Source organism: Amia ocellicauda, chromosome 16 (genome assembly GCF_036373705.1).
Source record: "Amia ocellicauda isolate fAmiCal2 chromosome 16, fAmiCal2.hap1, whole genome shotgun sequence".
NCBI lineage: Eukaryota > Metazoa > Chordata > Actinopteri > Amiiformes > Amiidae > Amia > Amia ocellicauda.
This window is the reverse complement of record NC_089865.1, coordinates 3,093,812-3,120,956: the sequence shown is the minus strand read 5'-3', so window position 1 is coordinate 3,120,956 and position 27,145 is coordinate 3,093,812. Positions and strand designations below refer to the sequence as shown.

The following is a 27,145-nucleotide window of genomic DNA, read 5'->3' as shown; positions in this document are numbered from 1 at the left end:
GCATGGGCAAGGAGGCCGACCATCTACGTCACCGCAGGTTAAGTTCACCGCATAGCTGACGTCACGCACCCAGGCAGCAGGTAAATGCGCACAGGTGACAATTACGTCACAGCCCGGGCCAGCTGTGCTCGCACGAGAACGAGGCTGACACGGAAGGAATGTTTCTGGAAACGACGCGGCTGCCTCATACCACGTGGAGCTCTTGACTCAAAACAGCGTTATCACCGACAAGCACAGCAGCAATAACAGCACCTAATATCGCGTACAGCTTCAAGTAAACAGCAAACATACAGAAGATCAACTTTCGGCCAAATAAATAAATGCATAATCAAACAAGGCGATGTCGAAGGTCGAGCAAGTTTCCAGGAGCCAATCAGACGCGTCGCTTTCGAGGCCATAGTGAACGACGGCGACCCAGGGACGTGCCCATGCTCGGTTTGCCGGGGGGCTTCAAAGCACTTGTTGTTTCATGTTCACAAAGGAGCTCCTTTCCAGTGTATTTTCACACACAGGCGTTCACGACACGAATGTATTGGTCGGCAATGGTTCAAAGTCGACGCCTGCGACCGCCTACCTCGGTCAATTACACGACCTCACCCTCCCGGCCACCCCCTCCGGCGCGCAGGATGGAACAGTCGAACTTTATTTATCCACCCGGCGGCCGCACGTTGGCGCAGTCCGGGGCTTTGTGTAGAGGAGTAGGAGCGGCAGCGCGCACCCGCTGAGCAGATTAAACTGATTTAAATTGGGCAGAAAAGGGAAATCAATCCGCGTAGGTTGTCGTGGTCGAAGTCTTAAACCAGAAGCAACACTAGCATTACTTCCAGGGCACAAGAAACAACCTCACAGCCATAGTCTCACAGTGTCACTGTACTGCTATATGACCAACTTAACCCGCTCACAAAGACCAGCCCGGCCTGAAAAGAGAGAAATGTGCTTCTCCACAGATATCACACAAGGCCTCCGTCTTCGGTAAAGCAGCGGAGACCCACTCAGGGATAACCCGATATAGCCCTCCGTGTGTGGAAGCGGCTCCCGGCTCTTCCGGGTGGCCGTAGAGAGACTCCGTGCGGCGGATACATTGTTGCGGCGGCGGACACACAGTCGCGGGTTTGTGCGGGAGCGCGGGTTCAAAACTGGGCTCAGTTTTATGATTCTGACCTGGTTGTCCTTTTTTACCGCCTCCAGATTGTATTTTTATATCTTTTTAATCGTTCCTTTTCCGGTTTGTTTAAGTGATCAGGGTGAGGAAGTGAGCACAAAAGTGGAGATTAAAAAGCGAAAGTGCAGCCCTACAGATAACACTAGCGGGTGGGGGGTTGGTGTCCCCCTGCACATCTGTCCACTGATCCGGTGCATTACTAATCGGCTGCCCTCAGCTGTGGGCACATATTGCATTTCCCTCCTCTGGTGCCACACGCCCCGATGCTGCTCAAATAAGTAGCGTTTCTGTGAAATTGAGATCAGTTTTCAGATCAGCAGCAGTATCATGTCGAACCTCTCAAACGAAGCCGTTTTCTTGATAAAAGATGTTAAGCCTGGGCTGAAAAATTTAAATATCGTCTTTATTGTTTTGGAGATCGGTAAGTGCCTGCTGTGGATGGATGGATAACCCCTCATGGAGAGCAGGATTGTTTCTTTCTTTCTTTCTTAAAGGGACAGAAGCTTTTAGAAAAGTCTGTTTTCCAGTGATGTAATAGTCTACAGAATGACGCAGTTGTTCCAGAACTTATCCAACTAACATTGTTTGTCAGTTGCCTTTTTCCATGTGCTCCTCATTGTTGTTTTTGGTGTTTTGTCTGTTGTAAAGCTGTGGGGGGGGGATTTCCTTTACCCGAGTTGAACTCTGCCCAGGCTCTGTGCTGTGGTGTAGTGTGTCAGTCTGGCTCTAAAGCAGACTGTTTTGGAGGAGTGTTTTGTTTGCCTTTGCTAAATCTGCAGGCACAAACACCAGCGTGGATATTAATGGTAATACCAGACGTCTTCAGATTAATTTATTTAAATGCACACAGGACAGCAGTTCGTTTATAGTCCCAGACTCTCCGAGTTGTTCTGTGTTCTGTGCAGGGGAATTACAATCGATAATATATATTAGTCATATTTGTGTTTCTCCACTTTCCTTCTCGTTCACAGGTCGGGTGACCAAGACGAAAGATGGCCACGAGGTGAGGTCCTGTAAGGTGGCAGACAAGAGTGGCAGCATCACCATCTCCGTGTGGGACGAGCTGGGCAGCCTGATCCAGCCCGGAGACATCATCCGCCTCACCAGAGGGTACGGCTCCTGTCCCAGTCTGTGCACCCCCTTCCCCCACCTCGCCCTGCTGGTCTGGCGCTCAGCTTGCACCCTGCTCTAACACTCTCCGTCCCTCCCTCCCTTATTGCTCCATGTTTTTCTGTCTCGCTGCTGCAAATCCTCGCTTTCCTGTCCTCCCAGGGCTTCTCTGCCTGCATGCTGGCACACACTGGCTCCTCCTCCTGCCCCCCCAGTGCTCTCTGCCCTCCCAGCCGTCCTCGACACCCACTCCGCTCACGTTGTCGGACTCTGTTGGCACTCGAACGTTTACAAGATGCGCCGTGGTGGAATAGTCAGTCGGTTGCTACAGCGCTGATTTTAAAATGGGGTTTTCTTCCCTTTGCCAAATGCACCACAGGTTTTGTTTTTATTCTACCACGAGAAATGTTTACTATATTTAAATGGTTTAGATTAATCAAATTCAGACAGAATGACTACCGATCACAAAGCAGGAACACCAAATTGTGTGGATGGTAAGCAAATTCAAACCAGGAATGAAAATCTAAAGGAACAAAAGCATAGTCACAGACAGCAGGACCTGCAGCCGAGAAGCACAGCCTTTAGGAAGCACCCTTTAATGATCTGGATAAGCCACAAGCTCAAGAGCCTTATGCTGGATTGCACAGTGCCTTTATAGTTAGGTGCAGTTAGGGCCCTTTTTATTGTTCCCAGTTTTGCTTCCAGCTACTGGGGTTTTGTGTTGACTTGCAGTTCCCTGGGAATTGTCTATGAAGTGAAAGATGGGAATGGGAGTAGAACAGGTTCACACACCTCACTGTGATGAGTATTGAGATGAGCCATGCTACCAGCTGACATGTTTCAAACAGTTTCTTGTCTTAGTGTTTATGGAGGACTACCTATTAACAGGACACACAGGCAGGCCACCCATTATTTCTTCTACATTTTGATGTCATGCAGCGCCAGGGAAAGGTCCCCCCCTGAACGCCGTTTGCTTATTGGGATCGATCTGAAGTCCCGAGACACGCACAGCCGGGTTAAATCTCCGTGCTCCGCAGCCCTGGCCTTTCCCCCACTCTTCCACTCTCGTGTGAGTCGTGTAGCGTGTGCATGCTCTGTTTCCATCACTTTCGTCCTTGTGGGAACACTTCCTGGGTCCTGTTCTTGATTCTGCCCCTGTTCTCGGCCCCCCAGTTATGCCTCCATATGGAAGGGCTGCCTGACGCTGTACACGGGCCGCGGAGGAGACCTGCAGAAGATTGGGGAGTGAGTATTGAGAGAAGGGGGGGGTCAGCAGCTGATTCAGTGAGTGAATGAATTCAATCATTTTGACCTTTACCCAGAGCTGCAGCCGGCCCGGGGTTTCTCGCACAAGTCCAGTACAGAAGTTCTAGTTCTGATAGCGGCACGAATATAAACTGGCCTGTATTTGGAGGAATGTAACGTCCCCAGATTTAAGGACTTAAGGACTATATTTGATGTGTTTTGGGGTCTGCTGGGCTCCTCCAGCAGAGTCCAAATTAACAGATTTAGATATTTTATCATTTAGACTGGCCCCCCATATTCATAATAGAATATTAAACTGAAGGAACAGCATAGGAGGAGTGTGATTTATAGAGCAAACGTATAATACAAGACTAGTCACTGCCTGTCATAAGGTGCTGATATTTAATGCAGACCTCCTGACTCCTGCAGCAAAAGGGGAAAACAAAGGAGAGTTAATTTCATTGCACAGCCAGGTATGATACCAATTACTTGGTTTGAGAGGACAATTAGGTGCTTTAATGTAAAGGGTCCCTGCTCTCAGCCTGAGATGGAGGAACTGAAAACACTCTGTACTTGTAAGATGTGTTCCTGTCCGTGCAACAGCAGGTGAAAGACCTCCTTGTCTTGGTGTGAATGTTTAATTCCTCGCAGGCTGAAGGTGTAACTTGCGTTCGTGCGCTTTTCTCCTTTGTTCCCAGGTTCTGTATGGTGTATTCGGAGGTGCCAAATTTCAGTGAGCCCAACCCGGAGCTGCTCGCCCAGGCCAGCATACAGAATAAGACTGTGAGTAACAGGCGAGAAACGCACCGAGCGCCGGGAGAGCCCTGCCGTTTCACCACCAGCGCACTGTTGCATCTCATTCACGTGTCCATCTCTCTAAAACGGTTTGAGGAAATGTCTGGAAAGCGGTTGCATCCCCCTGGCAGGCGTCCTCGCCCCCGTGTTTTTGTTGCAATCCTAGCTACCCTCCAGCGAGTCTGTGCAGAGAGCAGTCTCATGACCCTGGCCTTCTGCATTCCTTGCATATCTCTCACTCCTTCTCTTGGAAAACTCGATGCTCCTCCCCCACTCCCCTTGATAAGCGAGTCCGGAGGCGCCGTTATCCGCGGTGCAGGAACGGGCCGGCCTGTCTCTCTCTGCAGTATTACTCTATTATACAGAAATTGTCTCCAGCCTTTGATTCGCTGCTGGACGAAAGTCTCTCCAAGCCCAGTCATGAAACGTGCATTTAATCCTGCATTTCCCCAGTTTTATTTTATATTAAACTTATACAGGTAGGGCTCTGTGGGCATTTCATGTAAACATACACTAACTATCTTTTAAGTTTTTATTTGTTGGTTTCTGGAGAAAGTAGTTTTATAACCTCTCAGTGGAGATCTTCCCCCGGGCCCACTCAGTTATTCCCCCTGTAAGCTGTTATATTTTAGTCTTTCCCGGGCAGCTGAACAGAAACACGCAGTTCTGTGTACGGCTGTGAAGCCCAGTCCGGCTACTTAGTGGTTCTCCGCTGGAGACTGATTGGACTGAAACGGTGTTGTGGGAAAGAGGTATTGGACAAGACTACAAACAAGGCTGGAAACCACCATGATGGAATGAAAATGAACAAAAAATAACATTTTTGCATACGTGTCTGTGTCCCTGTGTGTCCTCTGTAACGTGTGACTTTTTCTCTTCAAGGCCAAAGCAGAGCAGAGAAGCAACTCGCCAACAAACGTCTCCAATACAGGTACCCCAGTGCCGAAGGGTGATTTTTATTCTCTACTCTTGATGATGGGTCTCGTGGTGTTTGTGAAATTGCTGCTCCATGCTTAAGAATCGCTGCCGCCCCCAGCGAGGCTCCCACACACGGAGCTGTGCGCTGTCATGTGACGGCTGCAGGAGGGATCTCTCTTTTCCTGGTTCTTAAAGTCGTGGCACACTTGGCCTGGTAGATGAATCATGTATAGGGCCGGCTTGAGTACTTTGAGCTGAAGAACTATTAAACTGTCCAGCCAGCTGCACTGTCACACAGTTCTTTGCTCAATAAAAACCCTTCATTTATTGATTTGTCGGTTCATTGCAAAACCCTGACCAATCCTTGTTCTCTCCCTCTCTCTCTCCCCCTCTCTCTCTCTCTCTCTCTATCTTTCTCTTGTTCCGTTTTTCTCTCGCTCAGGAAACGGGGCTCAGACTTACTCCACCTCCAGCTCCTCTCCCGCCCCCCGAGACCCCTCCTCTTTCGGGGGCGCCGGCCGGACAAACGGGCGCGTCCCGGGAAACGGCGGTCCCCCGACTGCCTCGGGGGCCACCGCCGGTGTCTCCAAACCCTCGGTCACCATCAGCAATGGCAGGGACCCCCGACGGGCCTCCAAGAGATGAGACGCAACGCCACGTGCCAGTGCCCCCCGCCCCCCAGGAGATACCACACGCCTGCCCCCCCGACGTGGCCGCACTACTGCTGCCAGAACCAATACTGACCTTCCCCCACCCCCCCACACTTTGCAAAAACTATACACCCTACTTGAACACTTAATGCACTTTTATTTTTTATTTATCGTAAACTCTTGAAACGTTATTGCTGTAATTTTCATCAGGATAATTTTTTTTCTTTGAAATGCGTGAACTTATTTTATATGTATGTATGTGTGCGTTTATATATAATTACACACGTATATACATTTTTATTTTAAACGAGGAATTGCAAAGCTGCTGGTGCCGACTTGTCGTTTTTCCTCTTGACCAAAATTGACCAGAAGTGACCATGTTGAAGTAGAGGTGGTAGTTTGAGAAATTCACATTCAGTTAGGGTAAATTAAACTAGTGGCAAAAACAATAAAACATTCATACAAACAAACGAACGAATGGAGCCACGCTTCTCTGCTGACCCTTTCTTGTCTCTCTCTGTCCCCCAGTGCCGTGGCTGTGGCCCTGCCCGGTGCGGTGAGGGGACAGTGGTCAGCGCTGGTGTGGACGGAGCTGTACACGGTGCCGTGCAAAGGATCACTAGCTGCTGGAAACACTTTTTCAAAACCTCTTTATTTATTAGCTGTCTGGCTTCCTAAGTGTTTAGTGAAACCCGACCGCTTCGTCAGTTTCAAGGGGTGGCCACATGATGTCCCCAGACAATTCCCCAATTCCTACAGTCTCTTCCTCAACTTGTCCAGTCTGTGGTAGAAGTGTCCGTGGGAATGATTGTACAGGAGCTTGGACTCTGTGGGTGTTGAGTTGAGCTTCATGGCCAGTGAGACCAGGATCTCTGGACTCCATGACCCTAGAGCGGCCTGGGCCTTTTCATCAGGTTAATTGGCCCGCCTTAAGTATAGTGTTCATTTGCTAGGCTTTGTTTTGTTGGACATGTACCTTATGCCAGTGCCTTTAGTAATTCTTGTTTTGATTTATTATAATTTATAAATCAGCCAGGAAATACCTGTCAAAGTGAACTGATTATGAACATTAGTCTGATGGAGTGGGAACCCAGTCCAATGAGCTGGCAGGGATGCAGGCCACATGGGCCTGCCAGTCCTTGGCATCTGTGAAAACTGCCCCTTCCCCCTTGACCCACTTCTCCACTGATGGTAAGCACCCCGAAGTGTTCCCTCGCAGTCATAAGGGACGCTCCAGTCTTTCACAATAAATGTACAATGTTAAGAAGGCGCCGGCGGCATGGTCTGTCTGCGTGAGGCCCCAAGCCCCCCGTGCGCTCGCTCTCTGAAACTGGGCGGCCCGTTCCCTGGCCGCGCTGAAAGATGAGTGCGGAGCAGGGAGGTTGTGCCTGTGTGTGTGTTCAGATCTCACACGGCCGGCTGCTCGTGCTCAGCCCCACGGACCCCGCGCGGTGTCGTGCTCTCCAGGGATCGGCGTAGCGGCCAAGTGAAACGCAGATGATTTAGAGCCACTCCGGGCACTCCGAGACACTGAATTAATGGAGCCGCGGAGCAGAGCGGATTGGCCTCGCCTCGCCTGGCAGCGGGAGAGCGCAGCAACGTGATGCCTCGATGTGCCCGGGGTAGATTAAAGCGCATCACGTCTCCATCTACCTACTGGGATTAGGTTCTTAATTTAGCCACAGTGACAGCGAGTTTGGTGCGTGTCCCAAAAAATGTGCACGAGATTTGTGAGCCTAGATGGGGGTGTTGAGCTCAGGGTTGACTGTATACGTGCTTTTGTGTGGGATGGTTTCCAGTCCTGCAGTAAACGGTTTGCTGTGCACAGTGGTTTCGGTGTGGGGAGCTGTGTGTCCAGTAGGAGGCTGTCATGTGTTTGCATGTTTGACCCCTGACCTCTGACAGACCAGGATTCATGCAGATGCAGTGCCCACGCACTGATGCAATGTTAGAGGGTCACAGTCACATAGGCATTGATTAATATGCTAAACCATATGAACAGAACAATCCCTGCATTACAGGTTTCGCAACATACATTAAAAACATGGTGCATTTCCACTTTAATATACATATATATCTGATTAATGGAGAATAAATATATATATATATAGAGAGAATGATATTCAAGTAAAAACACCAATTGATGGCCAATTGATGTTTCCAGATTCCCTGCAGTGAGTTGGTTTTGACACCAGAGAGCGACAAAGCACTGTTTCTACGCTCGGCTCCTATTGAGGCGAATGGCAGGTTGGGCGGATCCCTCCTCCTTCCCTCGTTCTTCCCTCGCTCTCAGTGCCGCTGCTGGGAAGGCCGTGTTTTGGGAAGATTAGGCACACAGCGTGTTATTAATAGAAAAACTGCAGCGCCGGGTTCTCAGCTTTTGATAGCTTTTTGGTTTTGGGCCAATGTTGTGTAAATGGAGCTGGTGTGGAAGATTTGACAGACGTTTTGCTAGGACCTTATTTGGGAGCAGACCCCCCTCCAGTTCGCTGTGTTTGGCGACTCTCTAAGAGTCAGCCTTGTGAATCTGAAATGGGCTTTTCCTGGTGACGGCTCTTCACGGGGACGGGAAATGGCTGCAGGTCAAACAGAGCGGCTCACTCGAGTGTGATGATGTGAAATTGCTTCGGTGGATGTGATCCCGGAGGTTTACTGCGGTCTTGTGGAATAAAGCTTCTTCACCCTCATGGGAACAGCCTGTGATGCCGCTGGGGAATTGGTTGCCCTTCGTTACGTTTTAGAGGTGCAAGTGACAAGTTAAAATTGGCCGCAGCACGGTGGATGAATCTGCTTGTTGATTAAAGTTGTCGTTAAGGGGTGTGTGTGCGCCAGGAGGTTGAGGGAGGGTTTTTTCCTCCGATTCTCTGACATTGAAACCAAGAAAAAGTGTTTCCAGAGCCCTTAACCCTTTACTCTCGTCTATCCCACTGCGTGTGTGTGTTCAGTGGGAAAGATCGTACAGACCCCAAACCCTCTCACTCCTCTAGATGTGTTTTACTCATGGGTGTGTGAGGAAACTGCGGTTTGAATACTTATGGAGAGCAGTAAACATCTGATACATATTAAAGACACACAAATGTGTTACAAATGATTTATTCTTTACTTTTGAAAAAAGTGTTTTAATAAAAAGGAGTACAGACACAATACATCACAGTGGACAAGAATACAAGCTCTCTGCCGTGGAAAGGAACTTGTGTGGCATTAGTGATAACGATTAGTAAAAAGATAATTTTAAAGAGAACCTATATTTCCATATATTACTATGTCATCTGCAACGTGAGCAATGGGGGGGGGGCGACAAACATTCACGTCATGGATCAGAGTATTTAAAGGGCAGTTTTATATATATATATATATATATAAGTATGCATATAATATATATCTATCTATCAACCATACACCTTTCTTCACTGGATCAAACCCCTAAACCCGAGACACACAGCAGGCATTTGTACAGTTGGTCTGTATTGTGTGTTTTTAAGCCCTCCCCAAAATTAAACAAACACGCAAACCCCAAAAAACAAAACCAAAAACCCTACACTACATTAAGACAAAACCCATGCGGTGGGCGAGCTCTAGTTTGGTTTTACCGCACTGGTCCAGTACTTGTCAGAGACACACAAAATGGCTACAATACCGTAGTGCTTGTTTCTGGTTTCTCCTGTCTGTGAAAGGACTATCAGCATAAGTCAGTGAGTCTGTGTCGTTAATTAGAAGTCCTCTCTCTTGTTACGCTCCTGTGTGAGTCTCTGAGCAGCACAGGGTCGCTGCTCTCAGAAGGCACAGCGACTGCGTTGTCTGCTTTCATTAACGCAAAACGATGGAATGTGTGGGTTTTCTGTGGAGAAACACTTAGGCCTACACTTAGGCCTAGGCATCCTCTCTGACATCACTACCTCCCCTGGGCCTGGAAGAGGCCAGATCAGCCGTCTCTGTGCGTCACTGTTCGTGTGTAATGTGTAATTCCGATTAAGGTCAAATTGCATCTATTCAATAACAGAGAGATGTGGAACAATTAGCTGAATATCCTCATGGACCAGCGCATGGATGATAGATCAATACCGAGTGTGTTCACAGTCTTTAGAAGGTGGTGATTGATGGTGACCTATAAAACTACCTGCTCTGGACACACCTGACTGAAGAGTAAACCATTGGCACCAGACCGGAGACCAGTCCTCAGGCTGCAACATCATATAGAGATATAGAACTATACTGTGTGTGTATATAGATATATCCTGTTTAGATATCTATCTATATCTGCTAGTGGTGGCATTGGAGGCCAGAATTTGCCGTGTATGTGCGGCTGAGGAAGGTGCTGATTGTCTGAAGATCCCCATTCTCTCTCACTCTTCCCTCAATCGGGCGGCTCCGTGTGAGGGTGCCTCTCTGTTGAGCGGCTGCCCAGAGGCCCTGTTTGAGAACAGCACACCTGTATTCAATGGGGCCCGGGAGTTTATGGAAACTATGCCATCAATCTTACCTGCGGACGAATATGTAAATCTTTCTTTCTGCACTTCGGGACACCGCCAATTTTACGGCAAAACGAGGCTTGAAAAATGCCTTGAAGAGGAGCTATTTGTCAAATGCCATATGTGCATGGAAATGTGCTCTTAACATGTGCCTGACCTCAAACGGGAGCTTTTTGGGGCAGCGAGTCTCGCATGCACGTCTATGTAATGGTGTCGGTGAATTTTAGACACGCAGGAAGTGAGGGTAGTGTCTACAGCTGTGGTTCACTGCTTGGGCTGCTTCACAAAATAGAGATGTGCTTCTGAGGGGCTTTAATGAATAATCCATTCACAGCTGGACAAGCACGATGGGGCCCCCGGCTTCCTGTCACTTAATCTCCTTAATGAGGTATGGAGTGCCACTGCGGCCGGGCCCCTGTGCAGAAGCAAGGCCGTAGATGGTGCAAATGTGCTATAAATAGGTGATAACTGAGAGAAAAGCCCCCTGTATACACTTATATAACGAGTGTGTGAGCTGGAGGTGTCTTCAAGTCTGTGTTGGGTCAAGGCCAGGCTTGACTGACTGGCAAGACCACCCCCCTATAAGATATGTTTAGCTTTTATGATTGCACACTATCACTCGGCGTCCTTGTGTAGGAATCCCTCCTCAAAAAAACAAAGCAACTGTTTGTTGTGTTGTTGTGCATGTTCACTTTCGGATACTTTAATCTCAAGGACGCGCAGAAGGTTCAAGCACTGTCTGGTTGAAGAATCTGGTGCTCGGTGGGAAGAGAAACCAGGGACACTGCGGGACCGGGGTGGAAAACCGCTGTCCCAGTCTCTCAAAGCTCAGCGCTGCTCTCTCTGCACACACAGACGGCCAGTATGACACAGACGCAGTGTGAAGAATCTCGATAATCCCCCCCGAGCGCCTGGGACCTCCCAGTTGCTGCCGCCTGGGAGTAAATAACAAGTGTGAGATTCCGATTATACGATTGTACTCACAGGCGGGCAGGGCGTGGCGAAAACCAGGGCTCGGCTTAAGTTTCAGGAAAAAACATTTATTGAAGCTGAATGTGTACCGTTCAAGTTATTTGGGATTTATTACATACATATTGTATAGTGTTTTGCTGTAAGAGCTTTGTGAGGTTTGCTGGTGCTCGATCATATTGAGAAACGTGTTCGAACAGCATCGACTGCAGTACTGCAATCGTACGAATCAGGATTCCTCCTCCACGGGAGATGTTTTCTCTCTCTGCACAGCGAGGGTTACGAGGAATGGAGGACCCGCAACACCCTGTGGTGTGTTTATTGATCTTATTAAGAGGAGCGCGTCTGAACTCGCTGCTTCACACACGTTTGTGCACTTCATTACTTTTGCATAATTTATCAGAGCAGAGATGTGTCTAATGTGGTGTAAAACTACCAGCAAGATTGATTTAAAGATTTCAAGGTTTACTATAATTTACCGTGGAGCAATTCAAGCAAAAGAAAGATTACAGGGGAAATTACACTCTCTCTCTCTGTCTTTCCCTTTCTCTCTGTGTTCAAATTAAGATTTTATACGGCACCACTGAGGTTTTCAGGGTTATCTGCTGGGGCTGCCGGAGGTAAACGCAGACTCGTTTGTGATTGATTCTGTATTTCTGCACAAAGCTGAAGTGTTAAGGAATGTGTCCAGCATAAACTGTGCCAATCAGGAGTCCTTTTGGAGGTGGAGAAACAAAATGACCCCAACAACAATGAAAACACTAGTCCAGGCGGGTCCTACTGTACTATACTGTCTCTGGGTGGTGCTTTAGGCCTCTGTGCACATGCCTGAGTGATTCTCCTCCCTCTCTGCTTTCACATCCGCCATGCATTACCTTAAGAAGAGTGTCTGACACTAAGCAGTCGTGTTGTACAGTAAAACAATGCAACATCTAATCCTACCTCCCCCCCACCCCTCTGTGCTCTCAGTGGCTGTGCTTTCCTCTGAACCGCTGCTCTGCCCTGCAACACGGAGGGGGAGCGGCTTACAAACTTGCAGCTGGAGGGTATGAGTCAGAAATCCCTGGATCTCAACCCTCGCAAGAAAGACAGGCAGCACAACAGCAGGAGACCACCAGAGCATTCAATACAGATCAGCGGCCTTGCTGAATCAAGGTCACTGCGTCTTGTGGCCGGCTGTGGCCACAGGTAAGAGTGTCACACATATAGATAAGCACCTGTCGTTGTATAATATAAAGAGCCAGCAACATTATAAAGGAAGAAAATAAATGAAGGAAAAAAAACATCTGGCGAGAGGCCACAGCAGTGAGTGTTAAAGAATACCTGATATATACAAATGACAAGAGCGGGTCACTGGGGCTGGTGTTTGAAAAGGAGTGAGTGAGTGTGGGAAGGGAGGGGAGGGCAGAGGTTGAAGAGACTAGTATGGAAGGAATGTTAAAAGCCTGTAGCTCAGGGGAGTCTGTGGGAGAACGTGAGGGCACAGATCCACCACCCTGGCATGAGGGGGGCAGTGTATGGAGGCAGAGGGTGGCATCAGGCAGGCTTTAGCTCTGCTCGGCCGACTTCACGGAGGCGTGGGCCTCTTCGTGCGGCAGAGTGGCGGAGAGGGAGTACTGGGGGTCTTCGTCCTCCACGATGGTCAACTCCGTCTCCAGGCCTCCAGCCGCCAGGCTGCTCTCGGCGGGGCTGTGGAACTCCTCTTCCTCCTCCTCTGCCTCGTCCTCCCCTTCCTCTTCCTTCTCCAGGGAATCCGCCGTGGCCTTGATCTCCTCCAGCGTGGGGGCCAGCTGGGAGTGCACCTCGGTGAAGGGGACGTCCTCGTCCGGGCTGCTGACGGGCCCCAGCTCGATGGAGGCCAGGGCGGTCGGGGAGGCCTCGGTTTGGGGGGAACCCTCTCCATCCCGCACCTTTTTGACGTTGAAGGTGAGTGGCGCCACCTTGAAGGAGGAGCTCTTAGTGCTGGGGTTCTTCTGGTGGTTGGGGGTCAGGCTCTTCTTGATCTTCTCCCGCTTCTCCGGCGAGACGATCTTGGTGCTGATCTTGTTCATCTTCTTCTCAATGTTCTGCCGGGAGAAGGCCTTCTTCAGGCTGTCCACCTTCTTCAGGCTGGAGCGCTTGATCTTCTGGGCACGCGTCTGCTCCAGCCGCTCCCCCACCAGGGTCCTCTCCACCACCTCCTCGTCCTCGTCCTCGTGGCCCAGCTCCTCGTCGGAGGACAGGCTCACGGTCTGCAGCACCTCCTCCTGGGAGCGGTTGGCATCCACCGAGGGTGTCTCCTCTTCGCCCTCGGTCCCGTGGGGGTAGGGCACCGGGTCCTTCACGAACACGCTGGACGGGATCTCGTTCTCTTCCTGAAAGAGAGAGGCAATCGTGTAAACCATTGCATGATGTTTGTACACAGTGTTGAGCAAAGATATTGGTCACTAGTAATGACTGAGTGAGTATCACAGCGTAGTATCCCCTGACTGTCTTGTACACTTTATTTTCAGGTTACATATATAATCAGTAGGGGTTGGATTAAAGTTGGGGCTTATATCAATGTTGGAACATCAGAAGAACCTACGTTTACGTTTTTGCCTGTGTCAAGCAAATGTTCACTGAAATAAACTCACTATGTACTGTAGATATATTACATCAATGAACAAGCATGCAAGAAAGGTTGAGACCACTGTAAACCTGCACCTTCAACACCTTTTTGAAAAGCCTGTCTCCAGAACCAAGCAGGTTGGCCCCTGGTCTGCCTATAGATAGTCCATGGTTGACCTCGGTCCCGGCTAAATAAGGCGTTTGCAGTTCATTCGATTAGGAGGATTGTGTGTAGAAAAAAAAACCTGCAGCAATTGTGTGATAAACAATACCTCTCAGGACAATGGTATGTCTGTGCGGGGAGTGTTGCTGGCTCGCAGTTATAGTGTGTATTGTGCTGGGGGTGGCATGACCCACGGGATTAGAGCAGAACTGGCTGGGATGCTGTTGTGAAGCTCTGCAGAGTCAGACATGGCTGTCCTCAGCACAAGCTGGACTCATAGGTTACAGAGAAGGTCCCTGATGGCTGAATGGCACCGAGTGACACTCAACTGCAAATTAGTGTACTTTACAGCTTCAGCAGACACGACTTCTAGGGGTTATAAATAAAATACATAATCACCTCTGTGCTGATTTTTTCATGCAGTTGTTCTGTACACTTTAATAAATACAAGAAAAAGTCTACCCCAGAGACTCTGTTTGTCTGCCTCTGTTCAGTCCTCTCCTGGAACAACATCGCAGTTAAAAGAACAGTGAGGACGAGGGGAAGGAAGCCAAAACGAAGCCCCACTCAGATTTTCCACTGGCTTTTGGAGATCCTCCAAGTCAGGGGAGGGGAAGGGAAGGAACCCAGTGAACTGCTGGTTTGCTCTGGCGCTGAGCCCCCCCCAGGAATGCCAGCAATGCGCAGGAGAATTAAAAACCTCACTGCCGCAGCGAGCCCCGACATTGTAACACATCATGGCCAAATCGCACCCAGCTCTATCCCTCCCACACGACCACTTCCCGTGGGCATGCCACAGGACAAGACCAAATCCGGTTCTTGAGTGTTATCGTGCTTTGTGGTCTTTACATCGACATTGATCTAGTGATGGGCCCAGCGGAAAATTAAAATTAGCACCTTTTCCATGTTTTTGGAGAGCTAGGAATGACCCGAAGAGACGTAGGTAAGGCGCAGGTGCCCCAGTAGAGCTCTGGTCTGGACTGGAGCAAGAGGGCCTGACTTACATCCATTGAAACGTCAACTTACTTGTGGCTCGAGTGTAACACATGCAATGACAGCAAACAAAGCATGATCCATGTGTGTATTTATGTATTTATTGATTTGACAGAGGATATTGAAATCTGTGAGGTAACTGAGAGTCCATACCATGTTGGAAAATCTTGGACTCACCCTTGACCATGCTTTGTCCTAATCCCAACACATGTCCACTCAGACACACAGTTTCCAATCCTTCACAAGCCACAAACACACAATCTGACCCTTCCTCAACATCTCAATTCTCTGCTGAGACTCGTTAGCTCAGCTGCTGCTTTGAACACGGGGACGATAATAATACAAGAATGTGGGTGTGGTCCCCAGCTGCTCTTGTGGTAATTGTGTTTTCTTGGCCGATCGGTGCATTTCGATAGTATACCGCGAAACCGCGAGAGAGTTCCTGAAGAAAGTTATTGAACCCAAAGTAAGAGTGAAGTAGCCGGGTCTTGTTGAGTCGGCGAGAGTTTCGCAGGGAAACTACAGTGAGGATCTTCACAGCAGACTTCTGACGGACATACTGGGCGTGGGGGTGTCTGTGATGAACTCTGGGCACACCAAAGACATGCATGGTTTATTTATCTGTCTCTATTTTTGTAGAAAGAAGAATGCAGTTACTGTTGGTTCTTTTTACATTACTCTGGGGTTAAAGTCTTTAACTGGAAAAAAATGCATCTGAAGTTCAACAGATGGTTCTGAGTGAAATGGACTTGGTATGTATCTCATTTAGCTGAGCGCCGGGCCACAAAGGACAAGGGAAGAAGAAAGGAGTGGTGGAAAAGAAAGGGATAAGCTTTTATGTTTCTAGCTGGGAATGCAGACTCCTAAAGAAGCAATACTCTTACCCTCCCACTGTTAGGAATTTGGAAAAATAAAAATAAATACAATAGCTCGGCTATAAAAAAACAAAAATGCCCCGTCCTCTTGTGAGAGCTGTTGGGTTGGTGCTGAATGTTGCTGTTTATCTGCTGACAACGTGGTTTCTATCTTGAACCCAGGCTTTCGTTTACTACATGGCTGGGAAATCAAACAAACATGCCAAAAAAAGAAAAAGGTTTCACAGCCCACAGGGGAAACGATCTTTAGGAAGAGTTTCCGGTTGAACTGCCAGCGTTTCAGCTATTTGGAGTAACTGGTTCTCCTGTCTCTGCCCCAGGCCGGCGCTGACAGAATTCAATTTCACAACCCAACTGAACAGAATAATGCATTCCACCCCAGAGCGCGGAGAAAATCAGCGACGCAGCCGAATGTTTGGTTTTAAAGGAAATTGTCCGTGCTGGAGATGAGCACTGACACATGTATAAAAGCCTAGATAAATACCCCCCTACACAGGAAAACAAACTGCAAAGCATACAATCCAAACCCAGATACACCTGCAGGGCTGTTGTCCAGTTGTGTGCTTTATGTATCTGCAGTTTATGCCCAGACTTACTTGCATGGGGTGCATTTGTGTCTACACTGTGTCATGCAACGTACAACCACCATAGTTGTCTTTTTTATAAATAGTATTTTTATTTAATTGTATATGCATTTGCAGTTTCCTGGGTTTCTCCTGGTTAACGCATCTGATTTCCTAAGATGCCCTGAGGAAACGCAGAGCCGGCCAGCGCAGTTCTGTGCTCTCCCAGGAATGCCGGTCGGTATGTAGCACTATCAGCTGAGGAATGCACAGGGCACGGCCCCCATACCTGCTTCCTCCGCGGAGGGGTGCGCTGAGAAACAGAGTGTACTGCCCCCCAAGTACGGCCAATCAAAATGTGCCAGAAGAGTTGCTGTCTTAATTTGTATGTTGCTATGCCTTTTCAAAATATTATTGACAGAAAATCCTTTCCATATAAGACCGTATTCCTTATGTTCTCTGAACTGGGCAGGGTCGTGCATTCCTGTGCTTGCTGTGAGACTCTAGGAGCAGGTGTCCCTGTGCTGACCAGGGCGAACACAGAGAGTTCACCAGGGGTATGAATTGTCTGCCTGATAATTACCCCAGCTCCCTGCGCCGCCCCCCCGCTCTCACAGACCTGCTGGAGTGGAAACTGTACAGAGGGCCTGTCTGTACTAGTTACAACGTACTGTGGCTCTTCCCTGGTCCCCTGTGGAGGCCCTCACACTCTCCTGAGCTCAACATCAGCATGTGCAGGGCAGCAGAGGTGCTGGGCAACCTTTACTGTCTGTCTGTTTCTTGTGCTTTCTCTCGTGTGTGAATGTAGGATCAGAGACTTCCCGGTTCCGGGGGGCGTGGTGAGCTCCTGTTTTTGCTCTTCGACCCCTTTCAGAAGAAGAGCACAAGTAGGACGAATGCTTTGGTCTGATTGTTGCACACATCACTGAACTGGTCACATGCCATTTACTACAGGAAGTAGTCAAAGGACAGCGCGAGGGAAACACCCCACCTGATTGCACTGTAAACTGATAAAATCTTGATGATGGACTGAGAATTCATCAACATATTGTTTTTTAAATGTTGGCTATACAGGTAAACAAAACAGGCGTAGCATCACACATGGAAGTATATATTTCCTTAAACCCTCTACTCTCGTTTTAAGTGTTATTCAAAGGATATTTAAATTGGTTTCTATGCTCGTCCTTATAGCAATAGCAAATAATGCCCTGTACAGAGATGCGGAGATGAATACGGTGCGAGGCTTAGAAAATAACACCCACACACTGGCCACTAACACCCCCTTGCCTTTGAAGAAAAGACAATGCAAACGATGACAATGAGGACCGTGCACAAGCTCCTATAAATAGAGCAGTTTTGCGTGGCAGTAATCAGCCGCAGCTGATTTGGCGTGCCTGTCGTGCATTACGGCCGAGCTATCTGACCAAGCGCAGAACATCTGCTGCCCGTCTCCGAGTGACTTTCCCGTCTCACGCCGAGAAGTGCTGTCAAGCCGTCCCCGTCCTCCCGCAGATAACACTCCTGTGTGTCACATTCATGGGAGTGCAACACAATACTTGAAGTTATCTGAGTGGCGCTCTGTCTCTTTTCCTGTTCGCTCCAGGGTTTGAGGTTTGGCAGGGCATATATCTATTGTTCCCGGCGCATTCATTGACACACACACCGCCCCACGGCCCCCATCCCGTCCCGGTCTGTCCCCCCGTTTCAGGTTGTCAATGTCAGAACTGGAGGTTCGGAGAGACTCGCCTGCGAGGGCTGCGCATCACAAGGCCGCACAATGGCCGCTTTTGTGTCCGTGTAGGATCGAGAGCTTTATTCTATAGCAGCTGCTTTTGTATAGGAAATAATAAACCAAGTTGAGCACAATGGCAGTGCAGGGTGGGGTACCTCCCGAAATAACCAAGAAGATAAAAAAATCAATCGATCCATAGATATTTTGATGTATGTGTAATCCGAGTCCGCCGCGCTGGGAGCAGAACATCGCTTTGTTGTTGTTGTGGTTGTTGTTCTGTGACCTGCTTTAAATTCAGTATCAAAAGCATTAGGTATAAACAGTCTCGCTGCCGCCTGTATCTTCAGCTCATTAATCCTGTCATTATATCCCGAACAAATCAGGAGCGGTGTGACGCGCATTGCCCAGGGAGATGAATTATATCTCTCTCAGTCCGTGAATCTCCTCGGTAGCTGGGTGGGTTACGTTTCGGTCTCTTTAATAGGCTGCGGTGCCTTAAGCTTTGTCCTGTTCTCCTTTACACTGGCTGTATTAATCATATTCATGTTCATCTTCATATGGAAATGAGTGAATTATAACAGTGAGATGAAGGAATACATGCCTTGGCAAGGTCTAGAAAGCACACTCCTCCTTGAAAAACAGTTTTTTGGGTTCTTTATTACAGTTAAAGTTTAAAATAGTGGGCACAGATCCTGATGAATGAATGTATGAATTACACGGGCACAGGCGGTGAGCTCGTATGTTACTCACATACCAACACAAGCCTGTAACCCCGATCCTAACCCACACCCGGGCCCTGAAAACACCCGATTAACACCAGAACTCGGATGGAGTGTGTGAAGCGTCGATTATTGCCGTAAATCCTGTGGTGTCCCTGTATAAATTCATCAGGCGTGTGTGGCCTTTGCTGTACAGTGTGAGCCTTTGTTTTTAAACTGTTTTGAATACCCTCCTCGCTAGGGCTCCGTCTGGCATCAGAACGGCCACGTTTCCGTTCCCAGAGGGGACTGTTTTCCCAGTAAAAACAGCCCGGTTGCCAGGGAAATGAGGAAGGAAAATCCTTGTTACGATGAGAGATGCCGAAGCGTGTGTGTGTGAGGAGAGGTTTGTGTTGGGGGGGAGAGCTGCACAGAGACTCACCCATCTCAGGTCACATTCTCAGCACATCAGTGCCGGCAAAAACCTCGGCAGGAGTTTCGTTTCACATCACGGTCTACTGCAACACTGCGGGAACGGCGCATTTCAGTGTGTCCCTCACTTGACGGATGTCCAATCCCCGGAGACGCCAGTCGTCAGTTCCACACAAACAAATGCGCTCTTGTCATGTAAATGCCGTGGTATGCAGGACTGGGATTAGGTTTGCATGCAGGAGCGTCTGAGCGCTGGCATCCTGCCTGTGCTTTTAACGATCTCTGAGTTCAAAAGCCCTAATTACAGAGAATCGCAATTCAAGTACATGTGTGAGCAGCTGGAACAGGTGTGTCGAGTGAACTGTGGTTAACTGAGCCGCTGTCTCTCTGTTCTCCTCCTTTCCTTCACTGTTTACTTTTGGCTCCTACAGAGAAACAAAGCACCACAACGAACACTGTATATTCACTGTTTGGCCTTGCCAGCTTCTCATCAACACACCTTCACGGAGGAACCTTCAGCACACAGGCATTTCTTTTCCTTTTTTTTTGCAGACTTAAAAGACCCAAAACAAAAAATAATTGCTGTATATTTTGAATGAGATTCATGTGGAAAGTATCTTGTTTTCCCCAGCGGCTGTTTTTCTGCAGCACTCTGGGCCAGAGCCAACGACATGAGTGGAACTGATCTGTAACACTTTCCACGCTTCCCTCGGACACTCGTTCCTCACCTTCCCTCTCTCCCCCCGAGTCAACGCCTGACAACAAACAATAGTTGTCCTGTCCGACACAGGAGCTTCCTGTTTGCTTTATGTTGCGTTGATATTGTACTCCTCTCACATGGACCCACAGGAGGATTGTGTGGCTGCAGCCCAGTTTCAGGGCGAGGAAACGCTGCGCTCTCAGTGTGGAGAGCAGAGATGAGGAGCGTCTCAAACTAGCCCCGTGTTCCCACTGTCCCTCTGAAGCACAGTGCACAACACAACACAACACTCTGTACAGCACAACACAATGCGCTGCACAGCACAACATAACACTGCCTTTCATAGCACAACACAACACACTGCATTGCACCGCACTGCACACCACGCACAGCACACATTCCCACCTAGGTTGTACATTATTAACATACACACGACCTCAGGGCGGATCTGGGCGTCTCTGATTCCTGTGAGGAGCGTAGGGGCTCGGCGGCACGGAGAGATCAGGCCTGGACTCTGCACTGTAACTCCACCAGAGATTTATTCTCTCTGTATCTCTCACTGCTGCTCCACTGCATTACACACACATGCACACGCACACGCATACACACTCTTGCTTGTCCTTGACTACGCTCGCTGTGTTCTGTTCGTCTGCCAAGGAGTGGAGATATCAGCGAACCAAGCGGGCAGTGAGGTGCAGATCGGGCATCAGTCGAAAACGAACTCCCAACTACTGTTAAACTGGGAAGACAAATCACACCAATTGTCTCCTTTCCTCTAGATTCCTCTAAGACAAGCACACTGACTCTGAGTATATTCAGAGCTGGGTACAGGAGCCAGTGGGTCCCTCTGAGGAATTCCTGCTCTCTCTCTCTCTCTCTCTCTCTCTCTCTCTCTCTCTCTCTCTCTCTCTCTCTCTCTCTCTCTCTCTCTCTCTCTCCCAGTGCTGTACTGGTGCGTGACAGTATGTCTAAGTGCGTTACGCTGACAATGGGCCGCTTTAAATCTCCCCTTTGCCCGGCTGTGGAAAATGTTCGTCATTAATGCTGGAAGCAAGTAGCCAACCATGAACATGAACACCTCGAAACCTGCTTCTTCCTGCAGGGTTTTTCCCTCCCTCTTGTTTTTTTCGGTGTGTGTTTGCATGGCTGGGATCCAGCAAGGTCAGCCGAGCTCTCCGGCCCGGGCAGCTGTGTGCGTGTGTGTGTGCCTCCACCACCCTGCCGTTTCACACGCCCCTCCGGTATTTACCCCAGTCCTGTGGAGCGGGGCTGCAGTGACCCCCACATTCCCAGAGCAGGTCAGCAATAGGTCAGCACGCTGGCCACGCCCATTTACACCTGACTGTGGCATTCTGGGAAATCTAGTTTGTCTTGAAACAGGAGATTTAACCACATCCTGGCAGCGACAGAATAACAAATGCTCGGAAAGTCTGATCTGTAAACCGTGATCTGTATGTTGTGTGCATTGATAATCCCTACAGCGGGAGATAAGTAGGTTGTTGATTCTTTTAATTGTCAACGTGAACAAGCGATTAACGTACACTGTCAGCAGTGTGAGTACTCGAGGAGTAAACCTCTTAAATTTAAAGCAATGGAGAGATCTGCTCAGTATGGTTTTATTAATGACACTATACCCAGCAGCATGTTTTATGCAAGTCCAGCTGTATCGTCACAGTTTAAACGACAGATTTGTTATGCAAAACCCTGGAAGCTGGTTTCTTGTGCTTTTCAGAGGCTCCATTTCTCCTCGCAGGATTGTGCGCTCTGTGTAGCAGAGACCCGTCCGACCTGAACGCGGTGGAAAGCTGTGGCACTGGCTCGGACACACCCCTCACAGCGGCTCCGCTCCCCTCACAATGCAGGGTTTGTTTTACTGCCATGGCTGTTTCTTTCTCTCATTTCTTTTATTTATGCTAAGCGCGTGATTATGAAAGCAAGGCAGCTTATTATAAAAATGAATGTCACTGGTCTCCTAAAAAAACGCTCCCGGAAAGAGGAAAAACAACAAACCAAAGTAGAGAGCATCGTGTTTCTCCCACATGGCTGTCATTTGGGCTTCACAGGACAGTGACCGTTTCCCCCTGGGGGCTGAGAGAGCCTTATTTGGGTACAGCACAGATCTGAAATGATATTCTCCAGCGCTGCGAAACAGGAGTATAGTAAAAGAAAAAAGTGTTTTCTCAAAAATATGATATATACAAGACCCTTTCTGTACATGTGTGTGTGTATGTATACTATATAAAACAAGACACCAGCCAATTTTACTCCAGTACCTCAAAGCAACTGCAGCTTTCAAACTCTACATGCAGAATGACGAATCTCTGCAGGAATAAAGCTGATTAGGGGCTTAATTGATGTTCTTATTCCGTCATTGATTTGCAGCTGAACCTGCTTTCTTTCACGCGCCGCTACCTGCTGCAGCAAGTGTCTCTCTGCAGACACAAAACACAACACAGCATCTCACAGCGCTCAGGATTTATTGCTTTCACTCTGATATTTATATTAAAGCTGCTAAGACCTTGCAAAACTGCAGGAATGTGTGTCTCTGAGCCAGCAGTGGGGCCTCATCAGATAGAGGTCAGGAGAAGACACTTTACTCCAGATTAAAATATATATATATTGATTTTGAAGAAACTTCTACTCAGAATTGCAGAAGGGGTGTTGGATCTGAATTTGGAGATTTGTGTCTAAATGCCACAAACCCTACATTTAAAACATATGCTATTATTATTACACAGCTGGCTGCAGTAATGTCTGTTTGTGTTGCATAACATAAACCCTGCTGTTTAAGGTAACAGACACTTAAATTCGACCTACTTTTAACACAATCTGTAGAAACATTCCTGTAATAATAATTAGCTTTGAAGAGGCACCCCCCAGACAAATCAGGCCTAAGTGATTATCGCTTGCTTTTCCAATCCAGTCGCTTCCAGCACATGAGTTTACAGCCTAAAAACAGTTAATGACTTAATTGATCTTTAGCGGAGACGTGCACGGGGGACGGATCGTGGCATGGATTCCACCGGGGCGGTTGTTTTAATTCCGTGCCCGAACATCCTGCCTCCTTTTGTAATTCTCTTCTGATGGAGAAGGACTATGGCATGCTTGAAAACCCCTGCACTGGCCCTCCTCGGTGACTCGTCACAGGAGCCTTTGGGGTCACAGAGAAGCACAACAAAGCTTCTCCCTCTTGTGCTCCTTTCTACAGCTGATTACCACTGTTTTACATCTGTTCTTTGCCCCGATTGGCTCAGACAGGTGGCAGTGACACGGATGAAACGATACGGCAGGACTTTGCACCATACAACTGTGTAACTGCAAATAAAAAAATATGATTAACTGGAAACGGTCAGGAGCGACAGAGAAACAGATAAACTGCTGAAAGTGATAACATCTAGAAAGAACACAAACTGAACCCGATCCTATGCAAAGCAGACTCTCCTCGGTTTGGTGGCAGGTCCCTGTTTCCACACAACGTGCACATGTTATTGAACACAGGTCCCGTGTGAAGCACCAGGCCAACAGGTGTGTGTTTCGGGTGCTTTTCTCCTTGCTTGGCACTGTATCGCTTTATATCTATTTGAGGACTGCCCCTTCTGAGATAGCACGGCTCTCTACAAACACAGCCTTGTGTCCTAGCATGCCTGGGTGTGCTGTACCACAACAACAGGAACCCTGAATCGGCAGCCCCTGTCCTTTCTGCAGAGTGCAGGAAGTTTTGAAACTAGGACACGAAATCTGACGTTTAAATTATAATGAGAGAGAGAGAGAGAGAGAGAGAGAGAGAGAGATCCAGACAGAGGTCCTGGGGGACGATGCTACGTGACAGAAGAGCAAAGAGAAAACAAACAGAACAAAACGAATTAGCTTCTCGTTGGTCTTCACGCTCTGGGTTAAGAAAAGTAGTCTCACTCCCAGATAAACCTTCGGTGAATAATCTGTGGGATCCCACTGGAAAATGTGTATCACAAGCTGTGTATGGAGATTTGGGAAGCATACCCCGATGATGTCTTGGCTTATTCTGCACCTATTCTCTGCACAGGGTTTCTTGAGAGCGTCTGTATGTTTCTTTCTAAATCCACATGCAAAACCTTTTACAGATCAGTCAGAGGGCGACTCTCTGCTCCAGGACTCATCCAGTCCCTGCCTTTTGTTATGTTTTAAATTCGGTTTCAAAATTCAACCTCCCAGGTTAAACAGTAACTAATAATTACACCCTGGCGGCTGCGAGATCTCCCTGACTCTGTGTCCCTCGTTTGAAAAACATAGATTAGGTACCAACGAAATGAAACACGTAACTGAGGATTTTGCCTGTTGCACTTGTGTTCATGTCTTTGATAAAATAATCTTTAATAATTTCTCATGTAGATGCCTACAAAAACAACACCCCTCAGACTCAAATACGCATTCAGAGCAAAACTCTCTCTCTCTCTCTCTCTCTCTCTCTCTCTCTCTCTCTCTCTCTCTCTCTCTCACACACACACAAACAAGTATACCCACAATCCTATTTTCTACTGCATTTCTATCTTTGGGAATGCCTTTATCTTTCTCAGTTTTCTTCTTCTCACATCACCATCAGTTTTACAACAGTCATGGAAAAACGCTGCCTGCTTCAAAGACACTGTTGAGAAAGAGCCCTTCCATGGCTCTCCTGCCCCAGAGGCACTTAAAATTGAACTGGACGCACTAAACACACACGGCATCACCGGCGCTGCTGCACAACAGCCACGCAGTTCGACACGCTGTCTGCACTGTAGGCTTTTATACGGCCGTGCTTGACATTTCACTTTCCAATCACCTTGGACAGAACCTGCTGAAGTCTACGGACCAGATCAATAACTCACTCAACGCTTGGGGTGCCTGGTCTCTCTTTTTGTTTCATCCTTTCTTTCTTCCTCTGCCCCTCCCTGCCTACCTGTGGTTCTTGTTGCCCTGGCCATGTGTTACCTTATGTTACAGAAAAGGAGACCCCCTTACCTGGAAAATGAGCACCTTGAAGTTGTTCCTCTTGAGCAGGTGGGCGTGGTTGGCCTCCAGCTTCTTCACCTGCACGGCCTGCTTGTCCATCTTGTCTTTGACCTCCTTCATGTGCACGCTGACCTTGCGTGACTTCTCCAGCAGCTTGCTGACCGTGTTGGAGGTGGACGTGTGGCTCTTGGACAGCTTGGTCATGTCGCTCTGGATGCCCCGCACGGCCGTCTCCATCTCCGCCTGCCGCCCCTCCATCTTGATCTGGTTCTCCTGCACCGTGTCCAGCATGTTGACCAGCTTGTCCAGCAGCGTCAGCACCGTGATGGCGTTGACCTGCGTGCCGCCCTCGCCGGCCGCTTCCCCAAGGGCCCCGCTGCCCTTGCGTGGCTGCCGCAGGCTGTGGGTGGGGGAGGACTGGGTGGGGCTGGGGCTGGGCACCACCAGGTCCTGGGGCTCGTGGGGGCTGACCGCAATGCTCCGCTCCGCCTGAACGCCGTCTTCACCCATCGTGACTCTCAGGTGGCTCCCTGACCTCGAGGCCTGTCTTCAGTTTTGTCTTTGCCTTCACTGCTCAATTCCTCCGCCCTCCTCTTCTTCTCTCGTCTCTTCTTCTGTTCTGAGAATCTTTCTCTTCTGCTTCCCTGTGAATAATCTTCTCTCTACTTTTTTAAATGATTATTCTTATTGTTTACAGTTCCCAGCACGCTGTAGAGAGAACTTCTTAACTTCTTAACTCCTTCTCACGTCTTCACAGTCAAATGTCCCCTCCCCTTTCCACAGGCCGTCTCTCTCTCTCTCTCTCTCTCTCGTTCTCCCTCTCTCTCTGCGTTCAGGCAGTTGCACTGGAGTCCAAAGCACAGCTGCATTCCTCTCCCTGCGCTTAAAAAGCTCCCTCCCCACCCTGTGGGAGGTGACTTGTTGCCGTACCCATCCTGCTAGCTCAGCCGAGCAGGGAGCGCGCTCAGTTGGGCGTGTGTGTGTGTTTATGCAGAGCGGTGAGGCGCGGACGGCCCTCTCTCCTGCCTCTCTCTCCACCCCGCCTCGCTCTCTGTGTCAGAGCAGGTCGGCTCCCCTGCCCGCCCCCTGCCTTTAAGCTATAAATGTGGAAAACCATATTTCAGTCATGACTTCATTCGTGCCAGTGAGAAACTCCCACCCCCTGGCCTGCTGCCACACCGGGCCGTTGGCTGCGCCGAGCACCGTGTCAGTGGCTGGGGCTGCAGATGTGAAGGAAGGTGTTTTGTTCCCTGGAAAGAGAGGATCTCGCAGGGAGGAGGGAGGAGGAGTGAACTGATGGATTCCAACTGCTGCAACAATCGTAATCATAATAGTAGTGTGGTTGTATAATATTATGATAAATATATCTCTATAGACCACAAGCTATAAAAAAACTAAAAGACCTATAAATGAAACACTAATATTATTGTAAATTGTGTACAGAAGAATATAATCAGGGGCTTTTATAGTTGCTTAACTTAAGAGACTGGAACAGTTTTGTTTGTAGTCCACGTCTGTTGCTGCAGCTCTACTACAAACTTACATGTGTGATAATTTTCCATAGCTGTAGTATTAATGTAGTACCTTTCTTTATCTCTGTATTATAATTCTGTTGAAGGTCTGAAGGAGGGAATCTAAAAACATTGCAGGTTTAATCCACAAAGAGATGAGATATAAATAATATGTTTGACCACAAAACCCAGGATGACAGATGGTTACAAAAAAAAACTCAAGTTTTTATAAGCCAGTACTGTCTGTCAGTTTAAAATGTAAAAGTGAGGGAAATACGTCTCTTTCAAAACCTCCACGGCTCTTCCAAATATGCTGGGAGAAAAAATAAAAAGTCAAACTTTCCAATTACCTTTGAAGGCAAAACTCACTGGGCTGGTCGTCTTTATGAGCGCCTTGTTTACTCAGTGCGCTCAGCCTCCAAAAATGTTTTAACACAATCTGCAAACCGGACTTGCAGGCTTTTTTGCTTTCTCTTTTTTGCACCGAATCCAGGACCCAGGCTGGAAAGAGTCAGAGATGAAAACGGAGTGGACCTGCTCACCTCGGGCAAGAGACCCTCCCTGGAGAAGGTACAGCTGAGACCTCCGCCTCTCCACGCTTTG

General features: G+C 48.5%; 2 protein-coding genes across 2 annotated transcripts; one reads left to right on the top strand and one right to left on the bottom strand.

The window, feature by feature from the left end:
- Positions 1-656: 656 nt before the first annotated feature.
- nabp1a (nucleic acid binding protein 1a) lies at positions 657-6,350 on the top strand. The gene is made up of 6 exons (XM_066688385.1): positions 657-1,583; positions 2,134-2,272; positions 3,446-3,517; positions 4,216-4,300; positions 5,195-5,243; positions 5,673-6,350. The coding sequence occupies exons 1-6, from the start codon at positions 1,490-1,492 to the stop codon at positions 5,873-5,875; spliced, it is 642 nt and encodes a 213-aa protein (XP_066544482.1). The 5' UTR covers positions 657-1,489; the 3' UTR covers positions 5,876-6,350.
- Positions 6,351-8,957: 2,607 nt separating this feature from the next.
- Positions 8,958-25,997, bottom strand: cavin2a (caveolae associated protein 2a). Its single transcript, XM_066688384.1, has 2 exons — positions 25,041-25,997; positions 8,958-13,672 (listed from the first exon to the last, which is right to left on the bottom strand). Exons 1-2 carry the CDS (start codon positions 25,539-25,541, stop codon positions 12,866-12,868), a joined length of 1,308 nt encoding a protein of 435 aa, XP_066544481.1. The 5' UTR covers positions 25,542-25,997; the 3' UTR covers positions 8,958-12,865.
- Between the last annotated feature and the right edge of the window lie 1,148 nt (positions 25,998-27,145).

Excerpts from the sequence above, each read along its gene's own strand:
- nabp1a (XM_066688385.1), top strand. The coding sequence starts at position 1,490 with ATGTCGAACCTCTCAAACGAAGCCGTTTTCTTGATAAAAGATGTTAAG. Across the intron at positions 1,584-2,133 it reads CTTTATTGTTTTGGAGATCG|GTCGGGTGACCAAGACGAAA; the intron begins GTAAGTGCCTGC and ends TCTCGTTCACAG. Across the intron at positions 4,301-5,194 it reads CCAGCATACAGAATAAGACT|GCCAAAGCAGAGCAGAGAAG; the intron begins GTGAGTAACAGG and ends TTTCTCTTCAAG.
- cavin2a (XM_066688384.1), bottom strand. The coding sequence starts at position 25,541 with ATGGGTGAAGACGGCGTTCAGGCGGAGCGGAGCATTGCGGTCAGCCCC. Across the intron at positions 13,673-25,040 it reads TCAAGGTGCTCATTTTCCAG|GAAGAGAACGAGATCCCGTC; the intron begins GTAAGGGGGTCT and ends TCTCTCTTTCAG.